Source organism: Aureobasidium subglaciale (genome assembly GCF_000721755.1).
Source record: "Aureobasidium subglaciale EXF-2481 unplaced genomic scaffold scaffold_24, whole genome shotgun sequence".
NCBI classification, from domain to species: Eukaryota; Fungi; Ascomycota; class Dothideomycetes; order Dothideales; family Saccotheciaceae; genus Aureobasidium; species Aureobasidium subglaciale.
The window spans coordinates 229,780-256,034 of record NW_013566971.1 but is presented as its reverse complement, the minus strand read 5'-3'; the positions used below and the strand labels follow the sequence as shown (position 1 = coordinate 256,034).

General features: G+C 49.4%; 12 protein-coding genes across 12 annotated transcripts; 7 read left to right on the top strand and 5 right to left on the bottom strand.

Annotated features, from left to right (window-relative positions):
* Nucleotides 1–409: 409 nt before the first annotated feature.
* AUEXF2481DRAFT_69226 (uncharacterized protein) lies at nucleotides 410–1,462 on the top strand (the record flags this gene model as incomplete). The annotated part of the gene is made up of 3 exons (XM_013485108.1): nucleotides 410–608; nucleotides 664–1,098; nucleotides 1,158–1,462. The coding sequence occupies 3 exons, from the start codon at nucleotides 410–412 to the stop codon at nucleotides 1,460–1,462; spliced, it is 939 nt and encodes a 312-aa protein (XP_013340562.1).
* A 710-nt stretch (nucleotides 1,463–2,172) lies between these two features.
* On the top strand, nucleotides 2,173–3,351 carry AUEXF2481DRAFT_101078 (uncharacterized protein). Its single transcript, XM_013485141.1, has 4 exons — nucleotides 2,173–2,489; nucleotides 2,550–2,686; nucleotides 2,741–3,110; nucleotides 3,174–3,351. Exons 1-4 carry the CDS (start codon nucleotides 2,213–2,215, stop codon nucleotides 3,278–3,280), a joined length of 891 nt encoding a protein of 296 aa, XP_013340595.1. The 5' UTR covers nucleotides 2,173–2,212; the 3' UTR covers nucleotides 3,281–3,351.
* Nucleotides 3,352–3,592: 241 nt separating this feature from the next.
* On the bottom strand, nucleotides 3,593–5,304 carry AUEXF2481DRAFT_82663 (uncharacterized protein). The gene is made up of 4 exons (XM_013485111.1): nucleotides 4,998–5,304; nucleotides 4,640–4,939; nucleotides 4,255–4,575; nucleotides 3,593–4,207 (listed from the first exon to the last, which is right to left on the bottom strand). Exons 1-4 carry the CDS (start codon nucleotides 5,244–5,246, stop codon nucleotides 3,635–3,637), a joined length of 1,443 nt encoding a protein of 480 aa, XP_013340565.1. The 5' UTR covers nucleotides 5,247–5,304; the 3' UTR covers nucleotides 3,593–3,634.
* Nucleotides 5,305–5,489: 185 nt separating this feature from the next.
* Nucleotides 5,490–7,433, top strand: AUEXF2481DRAFT_101070 (uncharacterized protein). The gene is made up of 4 exons (XM_013485140.1): nucleotides 5,490–5,800; nucleotides 5,864–5,987; nucleotides 6,042–6,556; nucleotides 6,607–7,433. The coding sequence occupies exons 1-4, from the start codon at nucleotides 5,594–5,596 to the stop codon at nucleotides 7,264–7,266; spliced, it is 1,506 nt and encodes a 501-aa protein (XP_013340594.1). The 5' UTR covers nucleotides 5,490–5,593; the 3' UTR covers nucleotides 7,267–7,433.
* Nucleotides 7,434–7,551: 118 nt separating this feature from the next.
* On the bottom strand, nucleotides 7,552–8,031 carry AUEXF2481DRAFT_91673 (uncharacterized protein; the record flags this gene model as incomplete). The annotated part of the gene is made up of 1 exon (XM_013485121.1): nucleotides 7,552–8,031. One exon carries the CDS (start codon nucleotides 8,029–8,031, stop codon nucleotides 7,552–7,554), a length of 480 nt encoding a protein of 159 aa, XP_013340575.1.
* Nucleotides 8,032–8,350: 319 nt separating this feature from the next.
* On the top strand, nucleotides 8,351–10,841 carry AUEXF2481DRAFT_701256 (uncharacterized protein). Its single transcript, XM_013485139.1, has 6 exons — nucleotides 8,351–8,860; nucleotides 8,921–9,112; nucleotides 9,169–9,233; nucleotides 9,288–9,782; nucleotides 9,836–10,131; nucleotides 10,189–10,841. The coding sequence occupies exons 1-6, from the start codon at nucleotides 8,591–8,593 to the stop codon at nucleotides 10,494–10,496; spliced, it is 1,626 nt and encodes a 541-aa protein (XP_013340593.1). The 5' UTR covers nucleotides 8,351–8,590; the 3' UTR covers nucleotides 10,497–10,841.
* On the bottom strand, nucleotides 10,539–13,565 carry AUEXF2481DRAFT_43482 (uncharacterized protein). The gene is made up of 9 exons (XM_013485071.1): nucleotides 13,443–13,565; nucleotides 13,290–13,390; nucleotides 12,987–13,234; nucleotides 12,434–12,931; nucleotides 12,189–12,381; nucleotides 11,989–12,138; nucleotides 11,460–11,935; nucleotides 11,194–11,406; nucleotides 10,539–11,147 (listed from the first exon to the last, which is right to left on the bottom strand). The coding sequence occupies exons 1-9, from the start codon at nucleotides 13,539–13,541 to the stop codon at nucleotides 10,957–10,959; spliced, it is 2,169 nt and encodes a 722-aa protein (XP_013340525.1). The 5' UTR covers nucleotides 13,542–13,565; the 3' UTR covers nucleotides 10,539–10,956.
* A 404-nt stretch (nucleotides 13,566–13,969) lies between these two features.
* AUEXF2481DRAFT_444099 (uncharacterized protein) lies at nucleotides 13,970–16,508 on the top strand. The gene is made up of 6 exons (XM_013485138.1): nucleotides 13,970–14,191; nucleotides 14,257–14,656; nucleotides 14,724–15,160; nucleotides 15,212–15,421; nucleotides 15,476–15,636; nucleotides 15,690–16,508. The coding sequence occupies exons 1-6, from the start codon at nucleotides 14,114–14,116 to the stop codon at nucleotides 16,366–16,368; spliced, it is 1,965 nt and encodes a 654-aa protein (XP_013340592.1). The 5' UTR covers nucleotides 13,970–14,113; the 3' UTR covers nucleotides 16,369–16,508.
* Nucleotides 16,402–17,196, bottom strand: AUEXF2481DRAFT_444138 (uncharacterized protein). The gene is made up of 3 exons (XM_013485137.1): nucleotides 16,653–17,196; nucleotides 16,513–16,598; nucleotides 16,402–16,460 (listed from the first exon to the last, which is right to left on the bottom strand). The coding sequence occupies exons 1-3, from the start codon at nucleotides 16,946–16,948 to the stop codon at nucleotides 16,435–16,437; spliced, it is 408 nt and encodes a 135-aa protein (XP_013340591.1). The 5' UTR covers nucleotides 16,949–17,196; the 3' UTR covers nucleotides 16,402–16,434.
* Nucleotides 17,197–17,677: 481 nt separating this feature from the next.
* AUEXF2481DRAFT_69201 (uncharacterized protein) lies at nucleotides 17,678–18,159 on the bottom strand (the record flags this gene model as incomplete). Its single annotated transcript, XM_013485102.1, has 2 exons — nucleotides 17,678–17,988; nucleotides 18,048–18,159. The coding sequence occupies 2 exons, from the start codon at nucleotides 18,157–18,159 to the stop codon at nucleotides 17,678–17,680; spliced, it is 423 nt and encodes a 140-aa protein (XP_013340556.1).
* Nucleotides 18,160–19,887: 1,728 nt separating this feature from the next.
* Nucleotides 19,888–21,619, top strand: AUEXF2481DRAFT_48081 (uncharacterized protein; the record flags this gene model as incomplete). The annotated part of the gene is made up of 6 exons (XM_013485083.1): nucleotides 19,888–19,936; nucleotides 19,996–20,157; nucleotides 20,225–20,364; nucleotides 20,426–20,570; nucleotides 20,622–21,238; nucleotides 21,365–21,619. 6 exons carry the CDS (start codon nucleotides 19,888–19,890, stop codon nucleotides 21,617–21,619), a joined length of 1,368 nt encoding a protein of 455 aa, XP_013340537.1.
* Nucleotides 21,620–23,400: 1,781 nt separating this feature from the next.
* On the top strand, nucleotides 23,401–26,207 carry AUEXF2481DRAFT_69104 (glycoside hydrolase family 78 protein; the record flags this gene model as incomplete). The annotated part of the gene is made up of 2 exons (XM_013485094.1): nucleotides 23,401–24,010; nucleotides 24,067–26,207. 2 exons carry the CDS (start codon nucleotides 23,401–23,403, stop codon nucleotides 26,205–26,207), a joined length of 2,751 nt encoding a protein of 916 aa, XP_013340548.1.
* Between the last annotated feature and the right edge of the window lie 48 nt (nucleotides 26,208–26,255).

Here is a 26,255-nt window from a genome sequence, read left to right as displayed (position 1 = left end):
TACGATCCGGCTGCATGTTCCCTATTGGACGGTCCGGGACCGAAGGAACTGCAGTAGCCTTACTGCTCGGTTTGCCGCGGCATGTTGAGCTATCCCGATATATCCCCGTAGCTACACCCGCCAGGCCGTCTCCGCCATTTCCCCGGATCGTACTGTCATGATGATTTAACTTCAAATCGACAGTCGTGACCTCCGGAACCGCGACTGTAGCGCGGCCATCCTCGTTCTTGACTCTAGTTGATATATTTGGATCCGTTCCCCCTGTCTCTGATTTTCGTCGAACGGCAGCTCATTAAGTGGTAGCATCCTGAACCACATCTTTACGAACACAAACCATAGCATGTCTTCAACCGTACAAACCCAGACCAAAACCATTGGTCATGACATTGAGCATGGAACCAATGTCTTCATGTCAGGCCTCGACGACACCCACGTGAAGCCGTTGTGGGCTCAAATGACTCGGCTGAACCCACCGCTCCCAGACCCTCAGACAATTCCCCACGTTTGGAGATACAATGAAATCCGCCCACAATTGATTCAAGCCGGGCATTTGATTACGGAGAAGCAAGCTGAGCGACGAGTATTGATGCTAGTGAACCCAGCAAGAAGTACGCACCACCTCAGTTTCTACCCCTTCTCTCAGAAGCGACTAACGGCGTGAAGAAGCACCTTTTACGACCGACACATTGTATGCGGGTCTACAATTGGTCATGCCAAATGAAACTGCACCAGCACATCGCCATACAGCCTTCGCTATGCGCTTTATCATCGAAGGCTCAGGAGGTTTCACTGCGGTTCACGGCAAAAGAATCAAGATGCAGCGCGGAGATGTCATCTTGACACCTACATGGAACTGGCATGATCATGGGAAAGATGGCTCAGGTCCAATGATCTGGCTGGATGGTCTCGACCTTCCCAACTTTGTGCACTTTCCCGTTCATTTCGTGGAACACTATGATAAGCCTCGCTACCCCGCTGAGGATGTTGACACGTCTGCTTCGCCAACTGTCTTCCCTTGGACCAAGATGCGTGCCCAGCTGGACGCTTCGGTGGATACATGGGTATCAAAGCCTTATCTGAAGTCTGACGGTAGAGAAGGTACGTATCAGAGCTTGCTTGCTAATCAATAATGAGGTTATGGGCTGACCCCTGGTTAGTTAGTAAAATTCTCGGTGGATCAGCCGAGCGACTGAATGTAGGAAAGTCGTCTCCCGAAGCGCAGGAAACCGCCTCCTCCGTTTACCATGTCATAGAAGGCGAGGGACATAGTATGATCCAATCTAAGCGATTCAGTTGGAAGAAAGGCGATACTTTCTGTATACCGGCTTGGAACACGTATCAGCACTTTGCCGAAGGCAATGAGACTGTGTACTTGTACAGATTCGACGACAAGCCTATGTTGAAGGCTCTAGGCTTCTACCGATACGCAGGGCAGGAGGGCGAGTCCTTGGTATCCGACTAGGCGATGGAACTTGACGATACATGTCTAGCAGATGCAGTGTAGTCAGAGATGGAATGAGACCTTTCTTTGCCTTTCCACTGCTCTTGATGTCCAGCTGAACGGGACAGATCTTTCCTGAGTTTGATAATTTCTCGATACTGAACAATCTTTACAACAGAAAATGACACTGCAATCCAGGCACTAGGGTAAGAGTTCGATGTCGGGACCGCGGAGTCGCGGTGACTATACCTCGAGGGCAATACCACGAGCAATTTCGTTTTTGAAAGCATATCGTACGGTCTCATCGGGCGAGTTGAAAGGGAGCACTTACTATTGTATGCAGAAGAGAATTGCGCTCACGAGTGGAAGACTGCTCATCAATTGACTAGGGGAGCCTCTCTTCATGCAAAATCACGAGCGGCGGCGGTGAATTGGAGACGTACATCGAGCGACACCCTCTGTTCCGTTATGCCGGCTGATAACCGACTGCACCACTACTCTAGCAAGATGGTCAATTCCAGACGGGATTGTATGCGAAATCAAACGGTCCCTTCGTCTCGTCGGGACACCCCATAGCGTCAGAGTTTCATGGCGTCGCCAGATATCATCGCTCAGAGCCGTTGTGATAGCCGGTCAGTCGGGAAGCCGACCTACCCCCGCTCGGCCGGAAAGCCATACTGCGGTATATAAGACGATCGCATTTGAGGAACTCAATCCAGCAGTCCTACCTAGTCCTGTACCAGAGTTACGTATTTACTGCCATCTGTCAAAATGAAGGTCGTCTGGGAAAGATTGATTCGCTTCGTTGCAACCGACGGTCGTGTTCTGCGTGGGGAGCCGCTTCTGCCAACTTCCGATTTCGACCTCGGCAATACTACGGAAGAGACTCAATTGAAAGCCAAAGTCATCACAGGGACCGATCCGTATGACATCTCGGGAAAGACAATGGTCACGAATGAGGTGGTGACAGTGAGGAAGTTGCTTGGTCCTCTTGCGCCAGAGGATACAGACATCCTGAGATGTGTAGGCTTGAACTACGCGAAGCATAGTGTGTTACGCCTGAATCACATGAGTGAGAATGCATGCGATTGTTGACAATCGTATCTAGTCAAAGAGGCTGGAAGAAGTCCGCCGCCCTTCCCGTTCATATTCTTCAAGCCTACGACATGTGTTGCCGATCACGGCTCTGACGTTTTGATCCCAAAAATTGCACAAGACGACCAGGCGGACTACGAGGGTGAACTGGTACTGGAGACCACGAATCTACTTTTCTCCATGATAATCTAACCCTGCTTCCAGTGCCTGATCATCGGCAAAGACGCAAAGGACGTTTCCCGCGAGGAAGCCTTGAACTACGTAGCCGCATACACAGCAGGAAACGACATCTCCTCCCGAAAGTTACAACGAGATCCAGCTTTCGCAGGCCGAATCCCACAGTGGGGCTTTTCCAAAGGTTTTGATACTTTTGCCCCGCTGGGTCCCTGCCTTGTCAATTCGGAATTGATCGGAGACCCGGCAGAGTTGTTACTCAAGACTGTGGTTGATGGTCATGTGCGGCAAGATGAAACGGTCAGAGATCTGCTTTTTGACTGTGCATATTTGATATCGTATCTGTCTACTGGGACTACTTTGAGGAAGGGCAGTGTCATCATGACTGGAACGCCAGGAGGTGAGTAATACATCATCGTCGTGTTGAAGGCAGTGCTGGTTGCTAACGTTTGGATCTACTCAGGGGTTGGTGCAGGGCTAACTCCTCCACAATTCTTGCTTCCAGGGACTGTAATGGAGGTTTCGATCAGTAAGATTGGCACACTACGTAACGGAGTCAAATTTGCATAATCATGTGTTGGTAGAGCGGACCAGATTAGACAGGTGTCCAATTGAAATCTACCAATAAGCTTACACAGGTGATCGTTTCCGCTGCTGAACGCCTTCTCTCATGTTAGATCAATGTATTGAGCTGACTTGGCAAGCGTGTAAAATATACCGACGTAGACTTGGAAGGGAGAGTCGGGACGTATGAATTCAATTGATACAGTCAATACAATTGAAGCTCACTACACTGACTGTGGTACAAAGTTACCTGTTTAGTCTGTCAATAGTACCTGAGCTGCCTCATGTCTTCAGCGCCTAGCCATAGGATAATTTGCAGTGAACATCAGATTTCTCATGCTTACATATATACATGTACATTCATTCGTTGATGATGATTGTTTTGGTCTGCACAAACTCTATCAATCCCCAGTGAGCTCCGAATCTCCCAAAGCCACTGTCTCCAACGCCCCCATGTGGCAGATTGGGGGCATCATGAACAGTTGCGCCATTGATATGAACAGCTCCGACCTTCATCTGCCGAGCAAGCTGCAAAGCTTGAAAATGGTTGCGCGAGAAGATGGCAGCCGAGAGACCGTATGTCGATTCGGCCATGATTTGGAGAGCCTCTTGCTCATTTCCAACAACGCGGATGCCTAGTAATGGGCCAAATGCTTCAAGGTGGCCGAAGTCCATATTGGAAGTTATCGCGTCGATGATGGTGGGTGGAAAGCTTCTCTCTTCGCTCTCGATCTGGGGGGCCCCGAGTAGTTGCCCTCCTTTTGATTGCGCATCAGACAATAAGCGTTTCAAACGAACTCTGCTAGTGTCTGTGATGACATGGCTGACATCTGGTAGTACCACTGACAAATTCCCGGCCAACTTTGCCTTCAGATCAGATGCGACCGATTCGACGACCAATACAGTATCCGTGGACATACAGATCTGCCCGTTCTGGAATTTGTCAGTCACGGATCACAAGTTAGAGAGGGATTTCTGACATTGAGAAAGGCGCCCTCTAAAATCTTTTGGCAGGCTTTGTCCAGATCCGCGTCTCCAAGCACGACTGCGAAGTTCTTTCCCCCAAGCTCCAGTAAAACTGGCTTGAGGGCAGCCCCTGCCTTCGATGCAACCGATCTACCAACTGCAGTTGATCCAGTAAAGTTACACTTACGAACAGCGGTGTGATTTATGATGGTATCGAAACATTCGACAGCATTTTCAGCTCGATGCGTGATGAAATTCACGACCCCTCGCGGGAAGCCGGCTTCGAGAAACAAGTTGGCAATGAAGAAGTGAGTTCGAGGACTGAGCTCCGAACCCTAAGGAGCAAATTAGGAATGTTTCGGAACGAAGAGGGCGCCAGAATTGCTGCCAAGCACCTACTTTCAATATTGCTGTATTTCCCGCAGCCACCGCTGCGGCTACCGAACGAATTCCTAGTATCAAAGGCGCATTCCAAGGAGCGATTCCCAGAATGACACCCAGAGGCTCCATGAACACCAAAGCGGTAGATTTTTCTGTGCCCATAGGTATAGAGCCGCCGAGCTTGTCGGAAGTTGTCAAAGCTGCGAGCTCGTCTATGAGCCCAATGGAATCCTCGAGATTGATATAGGACCACAAGCGAGAGCAAGAGATCTCCTGCTCGACGATACCCCTGATCTCCTCCCCTTTGCTTCTCAAAAGCTACAATCTTTATCAGCAAGAATTCCTGTTGATTAGAGCCAGTCGGCCGCCGACTCACTTGCGAGAGCTTCAGGAAGAGTCTACGTTTCTCGAAAGGACTAGTAGCTGCCCATGCCGGAAACGCGCGTGCACAAGACTCTACCGCTGCAAGACAGGCTGCTTTGTCTGCCCCTTGAATCGAGTCCGACAGGGTTGGCAACGATTGGTCGATGAGGGATGGAACAACATTCGCCGGATATCGATAAGCAATGGGTTCAACGACAAATTGACTGTCAATTAGCAAGGGTATAACCTTGGGTTCTGCCATTTGAAAGCTCTGCCTGATGCCTTGTGGAAGTTTTCCCGACTCGATCTTTATATAATACTTCCAATTCTACGTAAATTGGACAAATCTCGAGGCGTCAGAGATCTGAAATCTCTCGGCTCATGTGGTCGGTCGCCCGACCCGACGCTTCCCCGCCTTACCGGCTCCGCGGCTGAGCCCCTTGAAAGACGGAACAAGAATCGCCGGGTACGACTGCTGACGTCCGCGCTCCTGTCCCGTATAAACGTCCACGACTTCCCAGGTTATTGGTCCAAATCAGCATCTCATCGTCCAGATCGTAAACCTTGTATACAAAACCTCCTACCCACTATCGTTCAAGGCCGCCCGTCATGTCCGGTCATTTTCGCAGCATTCCTGTACAGGTCTCGCAAGAGTTTCCTCAACTTCCACAGTTCTCCGGGTTTATGAAACCATGTCGATTCGAAGGAGAAATCCATAATCTGGAGGTTCACGGGTCAATTCCCGCCGACATTGATGGCACCTTCTACCGCGTTATGCCAGATCCACATTTTCCTCCTACCGTTGAGAACGACCCGGTAAGAAAACAATCTTTCGCAGATGAGGATGGTTTAGCTCTGGCATACTGACTTGGTGTTCAGTGGTTCAACGGAGATGGGAATGTCAGTGCGTTCAACATAAAGGCGGGGAGAGTTCACTTCAAGCAACGATACGTGCGCACCGAAAAATTTCTGAGAGAGAAGGAAGCGCAGCGCGCGCTCTTGGGTATGTGAGACATATATGACGACGCATTCATACCAACTAACCTTGAGGGAATAGGAAAATATCGCAACAAGTACACAGACGCGGTCGAATTCAAAGTCCGCAGCACTGCCAATACCAATGTATTCTATTTCAATGGGAAGTTGCTTGCGTGCAAGGAGGATTCGCCACCATATGCGATGAATCCAGAAACTCTTGAGACCGTCGGTCTGTGGGATTTCGATGGACAGCTTCCCAGCGTGACATTTTCAGCGCACCCGAAGATCGACCCTATCACCAAAGAACTGATATCCTTCGGATACGAAGCCAAGGGGGATGGCACTCCTGACATCTGTTATTACACCGTTAGTCCGGACGGCATATTCACAGAAGTCGTATGGATGACCGCGCCTGTCCTCGCCATGATTCACGATTTTGCTGTCACGCAAAATTATGTCATCTTCCCTCTGATACCGCAAACTTGCGATGTTAATCGTATGAAGCAAGGTGGAGAGCATTGGCGATGGGACCCTGAAATTCCTTTCTATATTGGAGTGCTCCCTCGTCGAGGGGCCAAAGGTTCCGACATCAAGGTTTGTGTCTCCTGCCCATGCTTGATATCAAAGACTAACACTCCCAACAGTGGTTTCGGGCTCCAAACGCTTTCCCAGGTCATACCTCGAATGCATATGAGACCCCGGATGGTGATATCTTGTTCGAGCTGCCAATTAGCGACAAAAACGTCTTCTTCTGGTGGCCAGATGCCCAAGGCAATGCCCCCGACCCACACCAGATTACTTCCAATCTCGCGCAATTCATCATCAATCCAAATTCAGAGGACATGAAGTTGTCACCCACGTATGTTCTCAAGGAAGACGTCGAGTTTCCTCGCGTCGATGACAGAGTCTCCATGTCAAAGCACCGCGACGTGTTCTGCCTCTTGATGGATCCGGCCCTGGGTACTGACTTCCCTTCTATCGCACCGGTCATGGGCGGTGGATACCCGCCGTACAACTCGGTAGCACACTACAACAGTCTGACTGGTGAATGCGTCAAGTACTTCGCTGGGAAAACCCATTTGATGCAGGAACCTGTGTTCATCCCTCGTGCTGGAGGTTCCGAAGGTGACGGCTGGATATTACTCCTGGTCAACAACTACGGTCAGATGGCAAGCGAGCTTCATCTGGTTGACACCAGGGATTTCTCGAAGGCTCAAGCTATCATATCGCTCCCCGTTCGACTACGAGCCGGGTTACATGGGAACTGGGTCGATGGTCAGGATTTGCAATTGATCGAGAATTAGGCAGCCACATCAATAGCAGCATCGAACATTTTATATCCATATACCCTATTGGAAAAGATGAATAGGTTTCGGAAGTTTGATATAAAATTCTATCACGGCATTGTTGGCATTTGCAGATTGTTGAACACAAACATGTCGAATTCTGATAAGGAAAGACTTTGAAGCACAAACCTAAAGTTCAGGAAGTAGGAAAGGTCCCATAATTGTTGTAAAATGCAATGTTAAGGAAACGTCTTGTCCGTTAACATTTACTATAGAACCCATGTCTACTTGATCGCTCGGCCATCAGATGACCTCGTACACCTTGACCTTCACATGATTCGGCCTGTCTGGTGGAAGTAAGTCGCCCAGAAAGCAAGATTTCGCCAACCAGACATGAGGACCATCAGCGACTTCAAAACGAGGGAATGTTTTGGTGTACCACTCTGCGCCATCCTTCTTCAGTGAGGCGCTCGCGGGGTCATTCCCAAAGACTATCCTCATATCCGCTTGGGTGGCACGTCCGTAGCCCTCGTTGTGAATGTTGATGAGACTTCCATCGTCGGCCATGATGGCATACTTGGCAAGGACGTGCACAACTCCGTCACTCCGTACAGAGTTCCAGTCGCCTCCACCAGAGAGGATCTCACCGGTGAGACGTGGGCCTTCTACGCGGCCACCCACAATGGGGATGAATCGACGGTCCCCGGTGTGCGTGGAGCCAAAGTCGAGTGGTGGTGCAAGTTCGACATGGAGGGTAAAAACATATTCGAGGCTTAGAGGCATATTTCAACGGCTTCGGAAACAGAACGGCCTTGTGGAGTGCGCCGGTCGATGTGGTTTGGGAGTATGGACGGCAGCGGCAGAACTTGTAGCAATGTCGTAGAGATCCTATCAACCGTGGTGTGAACAAGGTTCCAGCGCGTCTCTGCGAAGCAAAGTCCCCATCATTTGTATTCACTGGAGAACCGGGGATGGGTCGGATCGTGAATCCCACAGGTGGCGTATCCCCGCGTACGGCTTCTCTCCGCAAATGGCTTGGTCCTCCACACAGATAGTCTATCCCCGTGGTAAATAGACTTCTCCCCGGTTCAAGTCCCGCACCCTCGGTAGCTGATATTGTCGTCGACTCTCAGCAGGACCGGCTCGTCCGCATAGACCCTTGTCTGCCCCTTTAAGACTACGCTAGCTGGAGTCCCGGGACCTGAAGTAGCCAAATCCTGGCTTTCAGTTCTTCTCCTGCATCTGGCCGCTCGGATTTTATTCGTCTTTCCACCTCGCGTCCTATACTGCCATCCTTTCCAACGTGTTGAGAAGCGCAAGAGCAATCGCGTGAAACATAAAAATGGCAGCAGATCTAAGGACATTCGACCACCACGTCATCGTTGCACTCGATGGCTCAAATCATCACCATGGCATAGCTTTAGTGCCGCCTCCGTCGAACGATCCCAGAGATCCTTTGCGATGGCCTCGGTGGTTCAAGATCGTTGCGTTGGTTGCTACTGCCATGTGTAACTTCACTGGCAATTTTGCCGGCGCCGGGTTCTCTGTTGCAATCGTGGTGCTTGAGATGCAGTTTAGGAAGAGCGCGTCGGACGTGAACACACTACTCACCGTAAGCCTCCGATCCTATCCGTCATAATCTCAATAGCGATGGAGGCTGACACTTCTCCAGTTCAATTTCCTCACACTTGGTCTGGGAAATCTGTTCTGGGTTCCCTTCGGTGTCAAGTACGGGAAGCGAGCATCACTGATAGTTTCTATGGCCATGTTGTTTGCAGTACTGTGTTGGACAGCAAAGGCATCCACTTTTAACTCTCTGCTGGCAGCCCGATGTCTGTCTGGATTTGCGGCCTCTGCAGGAGAGGTCAGTCTTCGACCTATGCAGAGAATGGAGTAAGCGGTATGCTGACCAGACAATAGAGTATCGTTCCAGGTATCGTCAACGATCTGTTCTTCCTTCATGAAAGAGCTAGCATGATGTCGATGTAAGTCAGTCGACCGCGTTCGAGGCTCATTCGATGCTGACGGAGTGGGGAAAGCTACATCATCTTCACCACCTCCGCGACCGCCCTTGGGCCCCTGATCGCCGGCTACATGGTTCAGTACTCTAAGGGATCCTGGCGCGACTACGTCTGGCTATGTGCTGCTTTGGCTGGCTTCAATCTGCTACTTCTTATCTTCCTTTACCCCGAATCAAACTTCAATCGTCCCTCAATTCCTCACTCCGACACTTTGACCGAAGACACCGGAACGCCCTACACGAGCGGTGAGATCAAGGGTAACATGAAAGGGGACACAGCACATCTGGGCTTTGTGGAGCCCGGAAACGATCAACATGATACCCCCATTGGAGTTCAGCATGTCGACCACATCCCAGTTTCTTGGTCTCGCACCTGCCTCTCGTTTTTCACGGTCGATCATCACGTCAGTCTCCTTACTGTCGCTGTCCGCCCTCTGGTGGTTCTCATACATCCGGCCGTGGTCTGGGCCGTATTTGTCTATGGTACCTCATTGGCTGCTCAGGTCATCCTCATGTAAGCTAGAAGTCGGTGTACTGCTGGGGACTTGTGCTTACTGAATGATATAGTTTCAACCTCCCCAGTTTCCTGACCCCACCGCCGTACTCCTTCAGCTCCAGTGCAATCGGCCTCATGCAAGTTGCCGCTCTCATCGGCTTTTTCTTTGGCATGATTGCGGGCGGCTACCTTGGAGATATCATAACCGTAAAGCAAATTCTCAGAGCCGGCGGTCATTCATTTCCAGAGCAAAGGCTCATGGCTCTTATCCCTGGGTTTGTGATTGCTCCAGCTGGTTGTATCCTCATCGCCTTTGCGTGTTCAGAAAAGCTTCATTGGGTCTCGATTGCCTTTGGGTTTGGCATGGGTAAGTCTTCTCTCGAGGATATTCCTGCACACAGGAGTCACACTAATCCTTCTCCAGTGTCGTTCGGGACAGTATATGCTCCGAATATCGCACTAACCTACGTCATTGAGAGGCACCAAGATATCGCGGCCGAATCTTTGGTCCTCATCAATGCCTTCAAAAATCTCGTCACATTCTTGTTCACGTATGTGGCCGTTAGTTGGATCGCCTCACAAGGATGGGTGCAGGTATACATGATCATGTTCATGCTCGTCGCGCTCGCGACGCTTGGAGCTATTCCTTCTTACATTTGGGGCGAGGAAATGGCCGCCCGGATTGAGGCCACGCAACTCCATCAGCGATATTTGACCAACCAACGCAAATGATGATTGATCAACGACATGAGTACTGGGTTTTCAGAAGTTTGGGCGGGGTCTTGCAATTCCAGATTACATAACGTGGATATTCAAGAAATCGTAGTCATCATGTATATAGTCTTGAATGTCAGAACGCGTCTTGCTTGAGTGAGAGCTGGAGGTGAACTTCAGTAATAGAACTTGGCCATTCCGTTGCATAACGCTTTCGTCGATTTAGACACTGATACAGGGAAACTACGACTTAGTTTTCCTGCCAGACCCATATGCTGCAGGAGCTTGTCTTGGTTCCATGATCGCTAAGAAAGGGGATGGTTGGCTGACGGTCTTGGCCAACAATCGCACTTCACTGAAGACTGAGTTGTAGAGCGTTCAACCGATTGTTCTATTACCACTTCCATTGCGTGTGGGTCTGTGTGAAGACTGAGTACCTCGCCAAGTGCCGAACTTGGTCAGGTGATTTTATAGACTTCTATTCTGATAGGAAGAATCTTCCAAGTTCGAGGTCTCCACTCAATATGTCTGCAAAGTCAAGACCGTCGAGATCTGGCTGTAGTCCGTCCGTCGTCGTATCTGTCAAGTCTTGGAACGAATATTCGTCTCGAGAAGCCATGTGTTCGGATCTCCCGTTTCTCACGGTCAGGAAGGGTTCATCGGTGGCAACTAAAATTGGTTAGCTTCGAACTTGGCTGGATGCATATATACGTACGTCGCAGATGTTGTATGCGCAGAAGGTTCTGTAAATATTCTTTGCATCCCAACACCATGGCATTACCCGTGTCCAATAGACTCAGGGCATCGATTGCTTTTGATAGATACTGCTGAGCGTCATGCGGTGATTGTAGGCTGATTCCTAAACTTGACCGCTCGGACGATTCCTGAACAAGTGCCATACTGTGTACAATCAATGCGGCATTGAACACTACAGCTGTGTCAGCATATTCGACCACGAAGTTGACGTTCGTAAAGTTTCACCATAGAAGAGAGTAAACCACCAAGCTCCAAGCAGATCTTTGCCACAGGATTCGTTGACAAGTATCGTGTGTACAATGGAAATTGTTTCATGAGCAGCTTTAATACACGCTTGACTCGCCGAGTTGCCGATTTGAGCCATAGACCGGGATGGTTGTTTCTCATTATGATCTGGGGCCGAGGAACCAAGGGCCCTTATGAGAAATGGTCTGTGAACTAGTAGTTCAATGTTCGAGTACCTCAAAGTCAATATCACTCTAAAGCGAAGAATCGCTCGATCCACTGCATGTGAAAGTGACGCAACCTCTGTCGCGTATATGAGACCCAAATCGGGAGAAAGGTCCGCAACCCATTGACTGATCTCTTGCTCGAGCAAGAACATGTGGGGTATCATCTCTGGTTCTGTCGGAACAGGATCGCAGCCAAGGTTCGCACCATATAGTCTTTTGATTGTCCGGTCGACGATTTTATAAAGGCCACTGTATCTGATCAGTTCTGAAGCAAACTAAAGCAGGTCTATACCATAACGTACATAGAAGAGACATAGAAAGCTGTACTGATCGAATCATAAACCTTGACGTTCTCAGGCAGCTCATCGCTCTTCGGCCAAGTGACCGGAAGTGGCAGGCGAATCTGCTCATCGGAGATGGCAGATGGACGTCCAAATGACAAACACAAACTTCTGAATATGATGAGCAAGTGGTTACGAGGGAACGGGATATAAACACTTACCGATCGAGCAGAACGCATCCATACCATACTCTTTTTCTGGTCTCGTTTTCCTCTGGAGAAAAGCGATTGGCAGCATAGTTTGAGTGCAGTCCAATCGACAGGCCAGCTTTGACAGCGAGCCCGTGAATCATCCATGTTTGAACAGGCCTTTGCGCACCTTGAAGATACTGACTCGTAAGCAAAAGGTATTGTACTGGATAGAATATAAGCGTTCGTTCGAATGAGGTGGAGCATCATGGGTATACCCATCTCAAGACTTGAGCCCCTTAGCATCTGGTCTCCGCAAAGCGATTTGGCCCTCTCGTAGTAAAGCTCAGACTCTGCAATACGTTTTGCCGCCGATATTCCATGTTCGTGCTGCGTACTGACTGCCATTGCTAGGATGATATTCAACAACCCAAGCCACGTTCGACGGACGTGCTTGAACTTTGATTGGCGACATTGTTGATATGATTCCATGAAAGACCTCTCATGTACATACGGAAATATGAGACCAGTGTTAGCGAAGTAAGCAAGAAGAAGCCTCTCTATCTCAGCATGAGGTGGCAGTAGAAGGGCTGACGTCGTTCCACCAGAAGGATCAATGGTGATTGCCGAACGAGCAGCTCTGGATGCCCTTACAAAACCAGTCTTCAGATCCAACTCTTCTTGACGTATTGAAGGAGTGGTTGGGGGGACGATATTCCATTTTGAGGCCATAGCTTGGATGATTTGTCGCAAGAACGCAATGTTTGACGATGGACCTGATAAGATTGGCTGAGTACCATGGACAATGGCTCTAGGCAAAGGAAGTCATACCAAAAAATCCAGAATCTTGCTCGTCGACGAAGGTTATTGCCATGCCATCTGTAGTGGTGTCCTCCGAAGGAAATTCTTCTAGTCTAAACTCATCAATATGAATATCGCCTGGAGTTCTTGGTTGATGAGCCTCGGGGCGCAATTCCGCCTCACCACTAGATCCGTCGAGTCTGAGAGCGAGCTGGTCACTATGAATCTTGGTCGTCCTTTCGAGTACCTGAAGCCTCTGTTCTATGCCGAGTAGATATCTTTATGATGATCAGTATCCCGTGCCAACGATATGCTTGCGGACATATCACACACTCTTTGCGAACGATGATATTCGTCGCGGATTCTGTAGCTTCGTATTGACATTCGAAGTCCAGACTCGAGCATAAAGAGCACCTTGGTTGCGCGCCGTTGCACTGGATACTTAGCAGGTGCCGGTCAACAATACTTTGAGTCATGTGTTCTCACTCTGGTTTTGCGCACGCGACACGAGTTGCACGCCAAAGCTACTCGACGCCGCTTAGTTGGCGGTCCTGACTGCAAGTCTGCATTGGCACTTCCTTCCATGGTGTAGTTGCAGGGTCAAAAATTGAATGTACGGGAAGCACCTGCTGTTCTCTACAACTAGGTCGGGATCGCGTCTTCGTCCGGTATGTACCGAGGTTAATCACGGCATCCCCGCGCAGACCCGTTCGCTACGCATCGATACCGAAAATCGAAAATCTCTTTTTCCAGTATATCGCAACGTTAGATAGATACATTACAAGAGGCCCAGATCTACGCTGATATGTCTGAAGGACGTCTTTATGCAACAAGAGCGGCTTCGCGCGCCTATGACTTGCCTCGATGACCTACACTTTCCTTGGCGCTCGTAATTTCCGGAAAACCTTTGCTACAAGGTCGAGAGGCAAAGCGGACCTCATTTTCCGCGTTGATCACATTCGCGACATTCTACCGCACCACTAACCTACTGTTGCGAACACACCAATACGGCGGATGTCTGCGATCGCCCTCAATCTAACTCAGCAACACTGCCAAGCTGCACGACTTTTGTGACCTACCGGAAGCATTGCCCTACATTGAGCGACCTTAGATTCACGACTCCAGCGAGAACATCGCTCTCTGGTGGTTCTGATACCATGACTTCATCTAGCTCGAGGCTCCAGCGCAAGAATGTCACCAAAGCTTGTCTCGAATGTCGCCGTCGCAAAGCCAAAGTATGCTGACACATCCTCAGACTCTACCTTGATTATAGCTTGCTGCAGTCGCTTATGATTCTCAGTGTGATGGCAAAACTCCTTCGTACTCGAGATGTGCTGACCGCCTATATCACTGTCAATACGCTGAGGCAGAGGATGGACGCCGGTCAGCATCGAGATGTTACGTCACGCGCCTGCGAGATCGCATCTTGATCCTGGAGCGCGTTTTGCGACACCACTCAATAGATATCGAGACTTCGATCTCCCAACTCGAGACAACAACAATACCAGCAATGCCACAGCGGTGTCCAACTGACGACGAAAGTTGCTCGAAAAGCCCCACATGGAGTACAGACGATCTCCTGTCTGCCACTCAAGGCGTGCTGTCTGTCGACCACAAGGTCAGTCTCGATATGTATGGCGAAGCTCATTACTTCGGCCCAACAAGTGGCAGATTGGAGTTCCGCAATCTTCAAACAGAAGGTATGGTGTTTCGCAACAGAAGATCCCCATCGCTAGGTTCATGCAGGCACTTTCTGACTACATACAGATGACTATGGTGGTACAGATAGCCATGCGTTTCAGAGACCCGAGGCCGTGGAGTTCGGGATTCACAGCACGCGAAATTCTTACAATCACCTAGTCAACTCTATCGAAGAAGATGGTTCCATCTCTGAAGAGCTAAAGTACCATCTGATCGATTTGTATTTCACCTGGGAACAGCCCTGGTTTCAGGTAGTCGATGAGCGTTTATTCCGGCAAGCCGAAAAAACTGATGGTCGATACTGCAGTCCACTATTACTGAATAGCATCATGGCTCTGGGCTCGAGATACTCCGACAGAATAGACGTTCTGACGGATACTAATGACCCCTCTACAGCTGGCGGATTCTTCCTTGAGAAGGCCGAGATCTTACTGCACTATCATTTGAAGTGGCCCGACATCACAACGATTCAAGCGTTGGCAATACTATCCATTGTATACATCGTAAGATGCGATGCTGAGCATCTCAAAGCAAGCTTGTACTGACATTCACAGGCACATGGAAATGATTCACTGGGTTTGCTTCACCAACATATGGCCAAGGGTATGGCAATCGACATGGGATTCAATCTGGATCCGGCAGCCCTTGCAGACTCTCTTGCGCTGCCACCTGACGAGATTGAGCTTAGGAGACAAATTTATTGGTCATTGTATTGTCACGATAAGCTAGCTGGTGCATTCGTCGGTCGGACATGTACAATGCTGGTCAGTTTCGAGCTAACTCATTATGATGGACCTGAAAATTGACGTACATTCTAGAGCTGTCAAGGCGCCGTGAGGCTACCCTCGCTTGCAGTGTGGTCCGAACCATCTGCCACCACCGACAATGAGCGATCAGTAGCAACCAAGGCCAACAAATTAGGGTTGCAGTTGGGCTTGATCAAAATTTGTCAGATCCTCGAGCGCATCCTTGTCAACCTGTGTGTCTCACTATCGTCTACGATAAAACTTGAGGAAACGCTGACCCAAGAAGGTATGCACCGACGCCCACACTAACCACCGGGCAACAAAGAGGGTTCCTCTCCCCAAGATCTCTAGACCTTGAGAACTGGTCATACGATCTGCCTTCGACGATGCGTGCGAACCAGATTGATCGAGGTGTTTGGGCGCCGCAGACTTATCTGCTCCATATGGTGTTCCAGACTGCCCAGATACTTCTCATGAAACCCTTCACAAGCCCAAAGTATATGGGTTTGTCCACTCAAGCAGCCGCCTCCAACGCCGAGACTGCGGAGAGGATTTGTCATCGAGCGGCCGTCGATCTATGTGTCACTGGAAAGAAATATCAACAACACATTGGTACCTTCAGAGATAGTCCCATAACTGCAACTCACTGCGTTCTTTACGCGGCACTTGTTCTGCTTCGGCAGCAGGATGAGTCTGAGATCACTGCCACAAAAGATGGTTCGACGGCCATAAGCACATGTCTCTTGATATTACAAGAATTGTCTCGCCCAGCCAGCTGCCTCGCTATCAAAACATATATACAAAGTCCGCGGTTATTGAATCTGAATATGCCGTCATGCAGGCTTTCATCAAGGCGAGCCAATTCCTGTATCATTTCATCGCTGCCTGCTCCTGCTTTCTCAATCGCATTCAAGATTGTGCCGCAGCTAGATATGTTGCATCTTCCAGAGATAGCTCACCATTGACGCGCACGACAGTCTTACCAACACAAACGTGAGTGAGATATTCTTGCATATGGTCTGGAACATCGCTCAGGGGGATTTCATAAACACATGGTCTGATGAAGTCAGTTCTGATCAAGTCGAGTACCTCATATACGTCTTTCTTGCCTCCCATCATGACTCCTTTCATAGTCAACTGTCGCTCCAGAAAGGTGCAAAGAGGAGTCTCTATCTTGACACCACCTTGTGGTGCCCTGATCCAAGTATGTTAGCAAACGAATCGCTATCAAGAAGGTTATTGGCCTTACTCAACGCAAATGATGATTCCTCCATCGCAGACATAGTCTTCCAGCTTGTGGAAAGTAGCCGCAGAACTCGCTGTTACGATCACGGAGTCTGCCAGACGAGGTGTGCAATGCTGTCCGCGTACTTGGTTGCAATACTGGGAAAGTTCCCCGAAGTACACGCGCCAATCTCTATCTAAGTCAGAGGGGAATGCCATGAACTTGTCGTAGATCAAGTTGGTATTTCCTGATAGACTTGCAGACTTCCAAGCAAAGTCAACACCCACGACGTGAGCTTTATAAACGCTCTTGGCAATCATGCCAGCAAGATGACCGGTTGCGCCCGTGATACCCACAATCACCACGACGGCACCTGGACGCAAATTTGCGGTCCGAACGGCGTTCAAAGCGGTCGACCCAGAACACAGAGAGGGATGGAGCTCGCAGAACTCATGTCGTGAAGCTGGACGCGGCGACACTGTTCGGTGCGTGTTCGCAGACTCTGGAGGCGCAAGCTTTCTCGAGGCGTAGGGCTGAATCCGTGGGGGGGATCAAATGTGTGACGGACGGCTGATAATAAAGATGTCCTCTCGGGGTAACGTGGCCTGCCAGCCAGGAACATGAATCCCGCAAGATGAATTCTAGAGATGGGCCGCGAGTCATGCTGCTACGTAACATGACCCCGAGCCACCTATCTTCGATGCACGTCGATAACGATCATAAAGTCGCGTCTACATCACGCTGAGTAATTGGCCCGGACCAGAACTGTGGGCATCTGGCAAGTTCAACTGTTGAGCTGACATGGAAGCTTACGCTAATGCATGTGATGTTATTGGACTTCACAATCAGCACCGAATATTACTTGTCACAAGCTGTGCATCAACGATTGAAGGTTGCATATCAGATCTTCTTTGAGGCGGAAGCTCGACTCGGGAAAAGGTATAGACAGCTGAGAGAAGCCACCAGTTGTGTACAGGCAATAGCTCCGTAACAAAGCTGTAACAACACTCAAGCCTACCGAAAACCCCAGATAGTCTACATACCACAACTCATGCCTCGCAAATACCTGTTGGGTCGTGCGCGACCACCTCAATCTCCACGCGCATGTCATCCTCTCCCAGACGTGAAACTCCTACACACGTCCAGATAGGTTGGTGATCAGGCATGTATCTCCTGAAGTTGCGTACCATAGCGTCCAGAGCCTCGTTATTGATTGGAACATGATAAGAATTGACACGAAACACTTGAGACCAACCCTTGCCGCCGGCATTTCTCAGGTTCAATTCGACGTTCTGAAATGCCAGATCAATCTGAGCGTTGATCTCTTTGGCAAAGTCGCCTGTCTCTGGGTCCCAGCCACCTAAAGTGATACCATCAGAGACTACAATCTTGATTACGGTTGCTTTGCTTGGGTCTTACCTTGGCCGGCGCACTCGATTCTGTCGCCGATGCGAACCGCTTGACTGTAGTGAAATTTCGTCTGTTGTGGGACACCAAGACCGTCATAGGCGTAGTATCGTAAATGCGACATAGTCGATGGGATATAGTCTGGATGACTAGGTGGGTAGATTGGGGTGACGTGATGAAGGAAAGACTTGAAGGTTGGCGACTTGGAAGATCAATATAGGTTTCGCTGCTGAAGTCTGTCTGTCAACGGGTAGGCGGAACTCAAGTTCCACCTCAACCAAGATTTTCTCTTCGCCTTTCCATTGACCATTCTTAAGCATGTGCTCACGTAACAGAATCTCGACGCACGCCGCTATCACTAGGTACTATGCATTGGATATCGGAAAATTCAATTCGAGCTTTAACTGAGGCTGCCTGCAGTATATGTTCTACCGTGTCCCGCGCTTGTCTTCTAAATGACAATACCAAAGTCGCATTCCTCAGATAAGCTCTCGATGTTCCTTCTCACAATTAAGACGACTCATTAGTTTAAATTGCTCCTCCAATATACCTTAGCTGGTGTTACCCTTGCACGCTCTGACTGACGGTTGGCCGTCATCGGTCAAATCTTATGTTTTTGGATTCCTCCCACATTTCACTGACGATCAGAAACAAACGATTCTGGGATCTGGAGACTTCTTTGCTGAGAATGTATGTACCACTCATGTCACAATTCCAGTTTGTGCGAGCAAGGCAAGAACTGACGCTCTTCTCAGGCGTACACTGCAAAATTCTATTCTGCACCGGTCGAGGGCGTGGACGCTTGTATCGTCAACTCGTTGAATCCATTGTTTCCACAGTGGGTCAATCAGACCTATATCTACCCCGCCACGGATGGAGGATGGCTGATAGGTCCTGCGGGCGACCCCGGGACTGCTTGGTTGCATCAAACCGCTCAGTGAGTGCCAGATTTCGTGCGATAAATCAATCGTACTTGGCCAGCCCCCCACGGAATCGCTTTCTCAGAATTCGGCTTCATAGAACCACACGAGCAATACGAGAATTCTTTTGAGGATATTTTGTATCATCCAATCCGGAGCCAGTACTACTGCTTACAGTGATTGATGAAGGTATTAATATCCTGGGATGCTGGTCTTGGAGCTTTCTGGACAATCTTGAATGGAATTTTAAACTCGGAGTTCGGTTTGGGTTGCAATGTGCGAACTTTTCTGAACCGACTCTTCCCAGACACTACAATGCTAGTTTCTTTGAGTATGTAGACAAGTGCAGTGCTTATGTCGAGAAGTAGTGGCCAACCTGTCCATGGTTGGGATCTAGATAATAGGATTCCCAATTCTAGATAGTCGTGTATCAGAACATATCGGAAGATGGAGTTGAGTCAGAACTGAGACCAATGATTTCTTGAGCTTATTACCTCAGCGTCCTCCACGACGTTTGTCGGGTTTCTCGTGAGACGGGTAAGTGAATTACAACGACTACATCTTGATGCTTTCCATCCGTAACGCGATACACTAAGCGGTTCTTGGGACATCCGCCCTTGATCTTCTGACGTTTGCTATCTTGATCACGGATCATGGGTCCGAGCATGCAAGCTTCTGTCTTGTTCCTGATAGTATCTCCAAATGTCGGTGTTATGACAAAATACTGTTCATCTTGGCAATGTGATAGGGGCGCGACTTCCTATCTCCGATGCCGATTCACACTAGCTGATAGGAGGGTGATTTCCGCAAGGCTGACGACACACTTCACATCGTAACCAATGCCAATTCAGAAGCATTTGTGTACATAAGCTCGCTGCTCTGCCGTGTTTCCGACCTCATAGCCTATCTCTCAAGGATATAATACCCTCACAATGTTTTCCGTACGCCGGATCTTTACCTATAACGTAGTATTTTGCACAGGTGAGCACATTGGCGATGCACTCATACGCATGGACCACGCTGATACAGGCATGCACTAGCAACTCTCATTGGATATGGTTCCGGCTACCTGAACGGCGTGCTTGCTGCGAATGACTTTGCGCAAAGATACGGTGTGACGGATACCTCTGGGAACTACTACCTGACTTCAGAGACGAGATCACTCTTCTCATCCATATTTGCAGTCGGTACCATAATTGGCTGTACGATTTGCATTTTTCTGCCCGATAGATGAGATAAACCCGTAGTGAGTGCTAAATACAAGCGTAGCGGGTCGCAAGGGAGGCTTCCTCCTGGCGGGCTTCCTTTACACAGTCGGCATTATTCTCCAACTCATTGGGACCGTCTCTACAGCCTTCATCGTCGGTAGAGTGCTTCTGGGAATGGCCCTTGGTATCATATCGATCACGGTAGGTCCTCTTCCTGAGCAACGCTGAGAGAGACAAGTATTGACGCGAGCTCAACACGCAGACACCAACTTACCTGATCGAGAGCTCTTCTGGATCTTCCAGAGGAAGACTGATGGCTCTCTACTGTCAGTTCTTGACCTGTGGCAACGTTCTGGCTTGCGGCATCAGCATGGGCACTGCCACGATCCCAGAATCAGGCAGTTGGCGTAAGCGATCCTCCCCCAGTGTCATTGTATGTGGTACTCGTTCTCTATCAGGTGTGACAGTGGGATTCCAGTTATTTCTTGCGCTAGTAGTCCTTTCCGGTGGCATATTCGCACCCGAGTCACCCCTGATCCTGACAAAGCTTACGAGACACGACGCAGCTCGGCAATCCATGTCGGTCCTTCGGAACCAGGAACTAGACTCGCTGGAGCTTGATGTAGCCATGCAAGAGATACGAGAAACGCTTAGTGACCAGACGAAATTCGGCACAAAACATCTCGAGGAGTGTTTCCAGGGCCCCAACCTCCCTCGGACTCTTCTCGGATCGACAATGGGATTCATGACTATTGCTACTGGGGTGACTTTCTGGTTCAGCTACGGCACCACGTTCTTCGCTGCTGCGGGTGTTCGCAATTCCTACCTTGTGTCGCTCATCCTAGCGTTGGTCAATGCGATCTTTACGGCACCCTCAGTTTTTTTCATCGAGAAAGCTGGCAGTAGACCTTGCCTTCTCGTCGACGGTGTCATCATGGGTGTTGCACAACTTGCAACGGCTGTTCTACATACGGTGTCTCCTGGTAGTAGCGCAAGCCGGAATTGTCTGGTCGCTGGCTCAGTCATCTCCATCGCCGCTTACGCATGCACCTGGGGCAGCTTCGGTGAGTATGGAGTCCACTCTGGACCCAAGCCCTTCTGTATTGTGAAACTAACCTTCACAGGCTGGACCACGATGGCGGAACCGTATACGCCTCATCTCGCAGCGCTACAAACAACTATAGCCATGTACGTGTACTAGTTGTCCACATGGACAATCGGATTTGTCGTTCCGTACATCGTGGACCCAACGTCGGGAGATCTGGGAACCAACATAGCTTACTTGTGGACTGGCACGGTCGCTGTCTCGCTCGTATGGGCGTATCTATGTGTTCCCGAACTCGCTGATCTGTCAAAGCTCGAAGTTAATATGCTTTTTGAGCAGAGGGTCCCTACCACGCGCTCCGTGAGATGGCAGCAGCAATTGCGTATCACTACAGGCATCAGACCTGAGTAGTGTGCAGATAGCCAGGTGATCGTTTCGCAACTAATGAAGGAGTAATAAGACATAGTGTAGAAAGCCTTTTACAGTAATCTATAGTATTTGCAAATATCTCCCGACTAACGGTAATTAGGTAGTATTAAGGAAATGCGTAATATTAGAACATTTTTGAGTATCTTTCCTTACTCTTTAATAGATTCCTTATAAATCTTAATTTATAGTAAGAGCTATATCTTTAGCGACGTAGAAAGTATAAAACGAACTTAGAGTATAGTATTGTTGTTACGGATCGGACCGCATTCCAACGCTCAAATACTAGTATATAATACAAGAAGGATTTGGTAAGGAGAGGAAGAGGGAAAAAGAGGAGTTCCTCCTCTTTGTACGATGTGTCGCGCGCTAAGCTCCGGTCATACTCCGGCCCCGGCTAGAGGTCAGGGTCGCTGCTTTAGTAAGGCCCTATGACAATTATACTTTCTTACCTTCCGATTATAAGTATAGTTATATTTATAGCTGCTACTTATATGCTACGAGCTGAGTTAAGCGTAACGGGATTTACGACGATCGTTACCGGATATAGGATCCTGCTCTAAGGATTCCGCCAAGAACCTGGATCTCTATAGAGCACACTGCATAAGGCTGCTGCCTCCTGCACCCTGCTCTGTGCGATCTCCCGTTCTCTCTGCTCCCTCCAGATCACACAGAACAACAGAGCATATAGAGCAACATGCATACACTCATTATCTATCAAGTATATAGGTAGGTAGGACGACCTTAGATAGTCCTGCGTTCAACTCAATTAGTTAGTCTAACAGTCCCTCTAGTATACGCTACTACACACACAACCTACTTCACTTCGCTTGACACTCCGCTTTATGAGTCTAACTCCGTGACTAGTTATTCTTCCTAAAGAGTGGTCGGCCATAACATTATAGAACACATCTAATTAAGGAAACGATTATCTAGTAGTAATAGTCCTCTTCCTTCTAAGACGGTCTATGATAACTATATTGATAATCGTGCCTAGTATAGCGCTACCCTAGAAAGTAAATATAATGCTACCGGTGACAGTGCTATTAGGGTCGTTAAAGTATTCGATAAACTAAGGGAAGGAGATAACATGACCGAGAAGGAAGCCAGCGATAGGTGGGAATGCACTAGATAAGATGACTGTAGCTTTGCCTATAATTGCTGCTTTATGCTTTAATAGTGAAGATGCTAATTATATCGTCCGTCTAGGGAGGATCTACAGACTCTTGTATGTACCTGCATGTCCCAGTCTACCCCGTTCCCTACACCTTGACCCGGGGGTGTGTGCTATAGGGACCGACCGAGATTGTGGCAAGTTACAGAGACGTTTCGGCCTCGAAGGTGTCAGCGTTGATCATGAGACGCTCAACGAATGTACAAAGAATAAGGGATGAGAACTCAGTTTCGACTCACGCGAGCCAGATGTGGACAGTGTTTGAGGGCTCATTCTGAAGTTGCTTGCGTGAAAAGAGGAGAGCCCTAGGTGCGCCTCCAGAAGAGGCGATAGCGTCGGTGCATCTCTCCACGAAATCTGCAGCTAAGAGCCTTGTCTGGGCTGTCTCGCTGCATCTCAATGCGAGATTGCTGGACACTATCGGCACATCTTCCAGCCGCAAATGCCGAGCAGTATCACGCTGTCCTCGCTTTAACACTCAGATGCCAGCGTGCAATGATTGTAGTGTGAGGTCTCTCATAGCTGCAAATTCTGCTACTCTCGGTACACAGCAGATTGCCCCGCGTCTCGGCAATCGAATTCGGTCGCAACCATGAAAGTCGCCAGCTGCGGCATCCACGGTTTTCACGAGACTATCGGTCTCGATGTTGACGCAATTCGAGTGTATTGGGCACTGGAGAGCCATGAGTATGCACGACAATCGGCGTATAGGGTGTTGATATCTACCTCCGATCTCGCGCACACTGATCAGGCGTCCTCTCCCGCCGACACCGCGTGGGATTCTGGCAAAGTCAGCACAGATGAGCAGAGGAATATCCTTTGCAAACCGGCCAAAGGCTTTCACTCGACATGCAGTTACTACTGGAGAGTAACCGTGTGGGATGAGAAAGATGTTGCTACGAACTCAGAGGTTCAGAGCTTCTTTACTGCATATCCACGGTCGCAGCTATTGCCACCATATTCCATGAATCAGAAGTATATGCCGCACTCGAGCCTCATATTCCGTACATGGTTCGAAGATATAGAAAACAAGTGGAAAGCTGTCTGGATTGGTGATGGTGGTGACAAGCCATTATACCTTCGCAAAAGCTTCGATTTGGCTCGGAAACCTTCCAAAGCTATCGCTTTAGCATCCGGTCTTGGTCACTTCGACCTGCATGTGAACGGCCAGCGTGCTTCTGATCATGTGATAGATCCTGGATGTGAGTGCCATCATACCTCTCGACGGCTTCGCCGCACTGTTACTGACTGCTCTCAGGGTCCAATTATCATCGCACCGTCCAATACGTTGGCTATGACTTGACTACCCATCTCGATGCTGGACAGAACGTGCTTGCCACTCATCTGGGTAATGGCTTCTATGCTGGTAGCGGCACCGAGGAAGATCGCTTCTTCTGGCCCATGTATGAAGATAATACATACGTCCGATACGGCAATGAGTTGTGTTTCTTCGCCGAACTTCATCTGTTCTACGAAGATGGGACGCACGACATCATTCACTCCGATCCTTCCTGGAAGGTCCGCAAGAGCGCTACGACGCTCGCAAATATATACGCCTCTGAGACTCATGATAAGCGCCTCTATCCTTCTGGCTGGACGTCGCCTGGCTTCGACGAGACCGAATGGGTTGCCGCAAAGCCACTCACAGGACCTCGAGGTCTTCTGCGCTATCAGAGTCAGCCACCTGTGATACTCCACGACAAGCTGGAACCTCAGTCAATCACGGTCCCTCGTCCTGGCGTGGTCTGCTTTGACCTTGGACAAAACGCCTCCATCATGCTGCATCTGTCCGTCGAGGGCCCTGCTGGCGCTGAGGTCATCGTGCGGTACTCAGAAACTGCAAACGAAGATGGCACCGTCCTCATGCCCGACCAATTGTTCAAGGACTTCGAGACGAAGGTCTACTCCAAAATCTTCCTGGCAGGTACAGGCACGCCTGAGGATTGGCGACCCGACTTCTCGTTCACCGCCGCTCGTTACATTCAGATTGAGGGCGTCTCGATGGAAGAGGGGCAAGGACTACCTGTCGTCCGATCTTTGTATGCAAGACACATCTCATCTGCGTCGCAGCGGGTGGGCTCGATGAAGACTGATAAAGAAGATGTCAATGCATTGATCAAAGCCTCGCATTGGTCGCTGTCTAGTAATATTTTCAGCTACCACACCGATTGTCCGCAGATCGAGAAATTTGGATGGCTCGAAGTGACCCATCTTCTCGCTCCTGCTTCGCAATATGCCTTCGGCATGGAAGCTCTTTACACAAAGATCATCTATGACATGATCGATGCTCAAGAACCTAGTGGCCTTGTACCTACTATGGCTCCTGAGATTCGATACATGTGTGGACCCCTGCACGACACAATCAGTTGGGGTGGAGCATTGTGTCTCTTACCTGAGCTTCTCGTCAAATACTACGGCTCTACCTGGGTTATCCCACAAGTCTACCCAGCTGCAGTACGATACATGGATTACATGAAGACAAAAGAACGTCTCGGAGGCTTGATTGAGCACGGCCTCGGCGACTGGGGTCGCGACATTGCTTGGGGCAATCTGCAAGCAAATATTGAAACAGCATACTACTACAAATGCCTTCAAAACACCTCGATGATGGCTGAACACCTCGGCTTGACCGAAGATGCTAGGAAGTACCAGACTTGGGCCGCCCGTGTCCTCGAAGTCTACAATCGCGAACTCCTCATTACAGACGAAGAGAGCTCGCAACATGTTTACTATACATCCCGCGACAATATTGGTCAACGCGATTGCCAGGCAGTGGCTCAAGCCTACGCCCTACAATTCAACATGGTACCGACCAAACATATCGCTTCCATCCAACGCGCCTTCCTCACCAGCGTAAGCGACAACCGCATCCGCTCTGGCGAGCTAGGATTGAAGTGCATCTTCGAAACCCTCATCGATCTCCACCGCCCCGATATCGTACTGGCAATGGCAAGACAAGAAGAACATCCCAGTTACATGCGCTTTCTACGCAAGGGCGAAACCACATTCCTCGAATTCTGGCAGGATGAGTGTAGATCCAAGAGCCACGATTTATTCTGCACGATTCATGAATGGTTCTATGCTGGTGTGTTAGGTATCCGGCCGCGAGGGGACGCGTATAAGACTTTCAGCATTGAGCCTCCGTATGAGTCGGAGTTCAAGGATGTGGAAGGCCAGGTTGATTGTCCTTATGGAAGGATCGCAGTCAAGTTCAAGGAGACCGCTGAGATGGTTTTACTCAATGTCACAGTCCCTGTCGGGACTGAAGCTTCGATTCGCGTACCGGAAAATCTCGGAGCTAGCGTCAAGGTAACGAGAAGCGGTAGCGAAGAGAAAGCAAGCAGAAATGGCAATTACCTGGAGCTTAAGAACGGAGACTTCACCATCGAATTTAGGTAGATATTGCCCTCTAGATCACCGCACAAATATCAAGACTTTTCCAGGCTG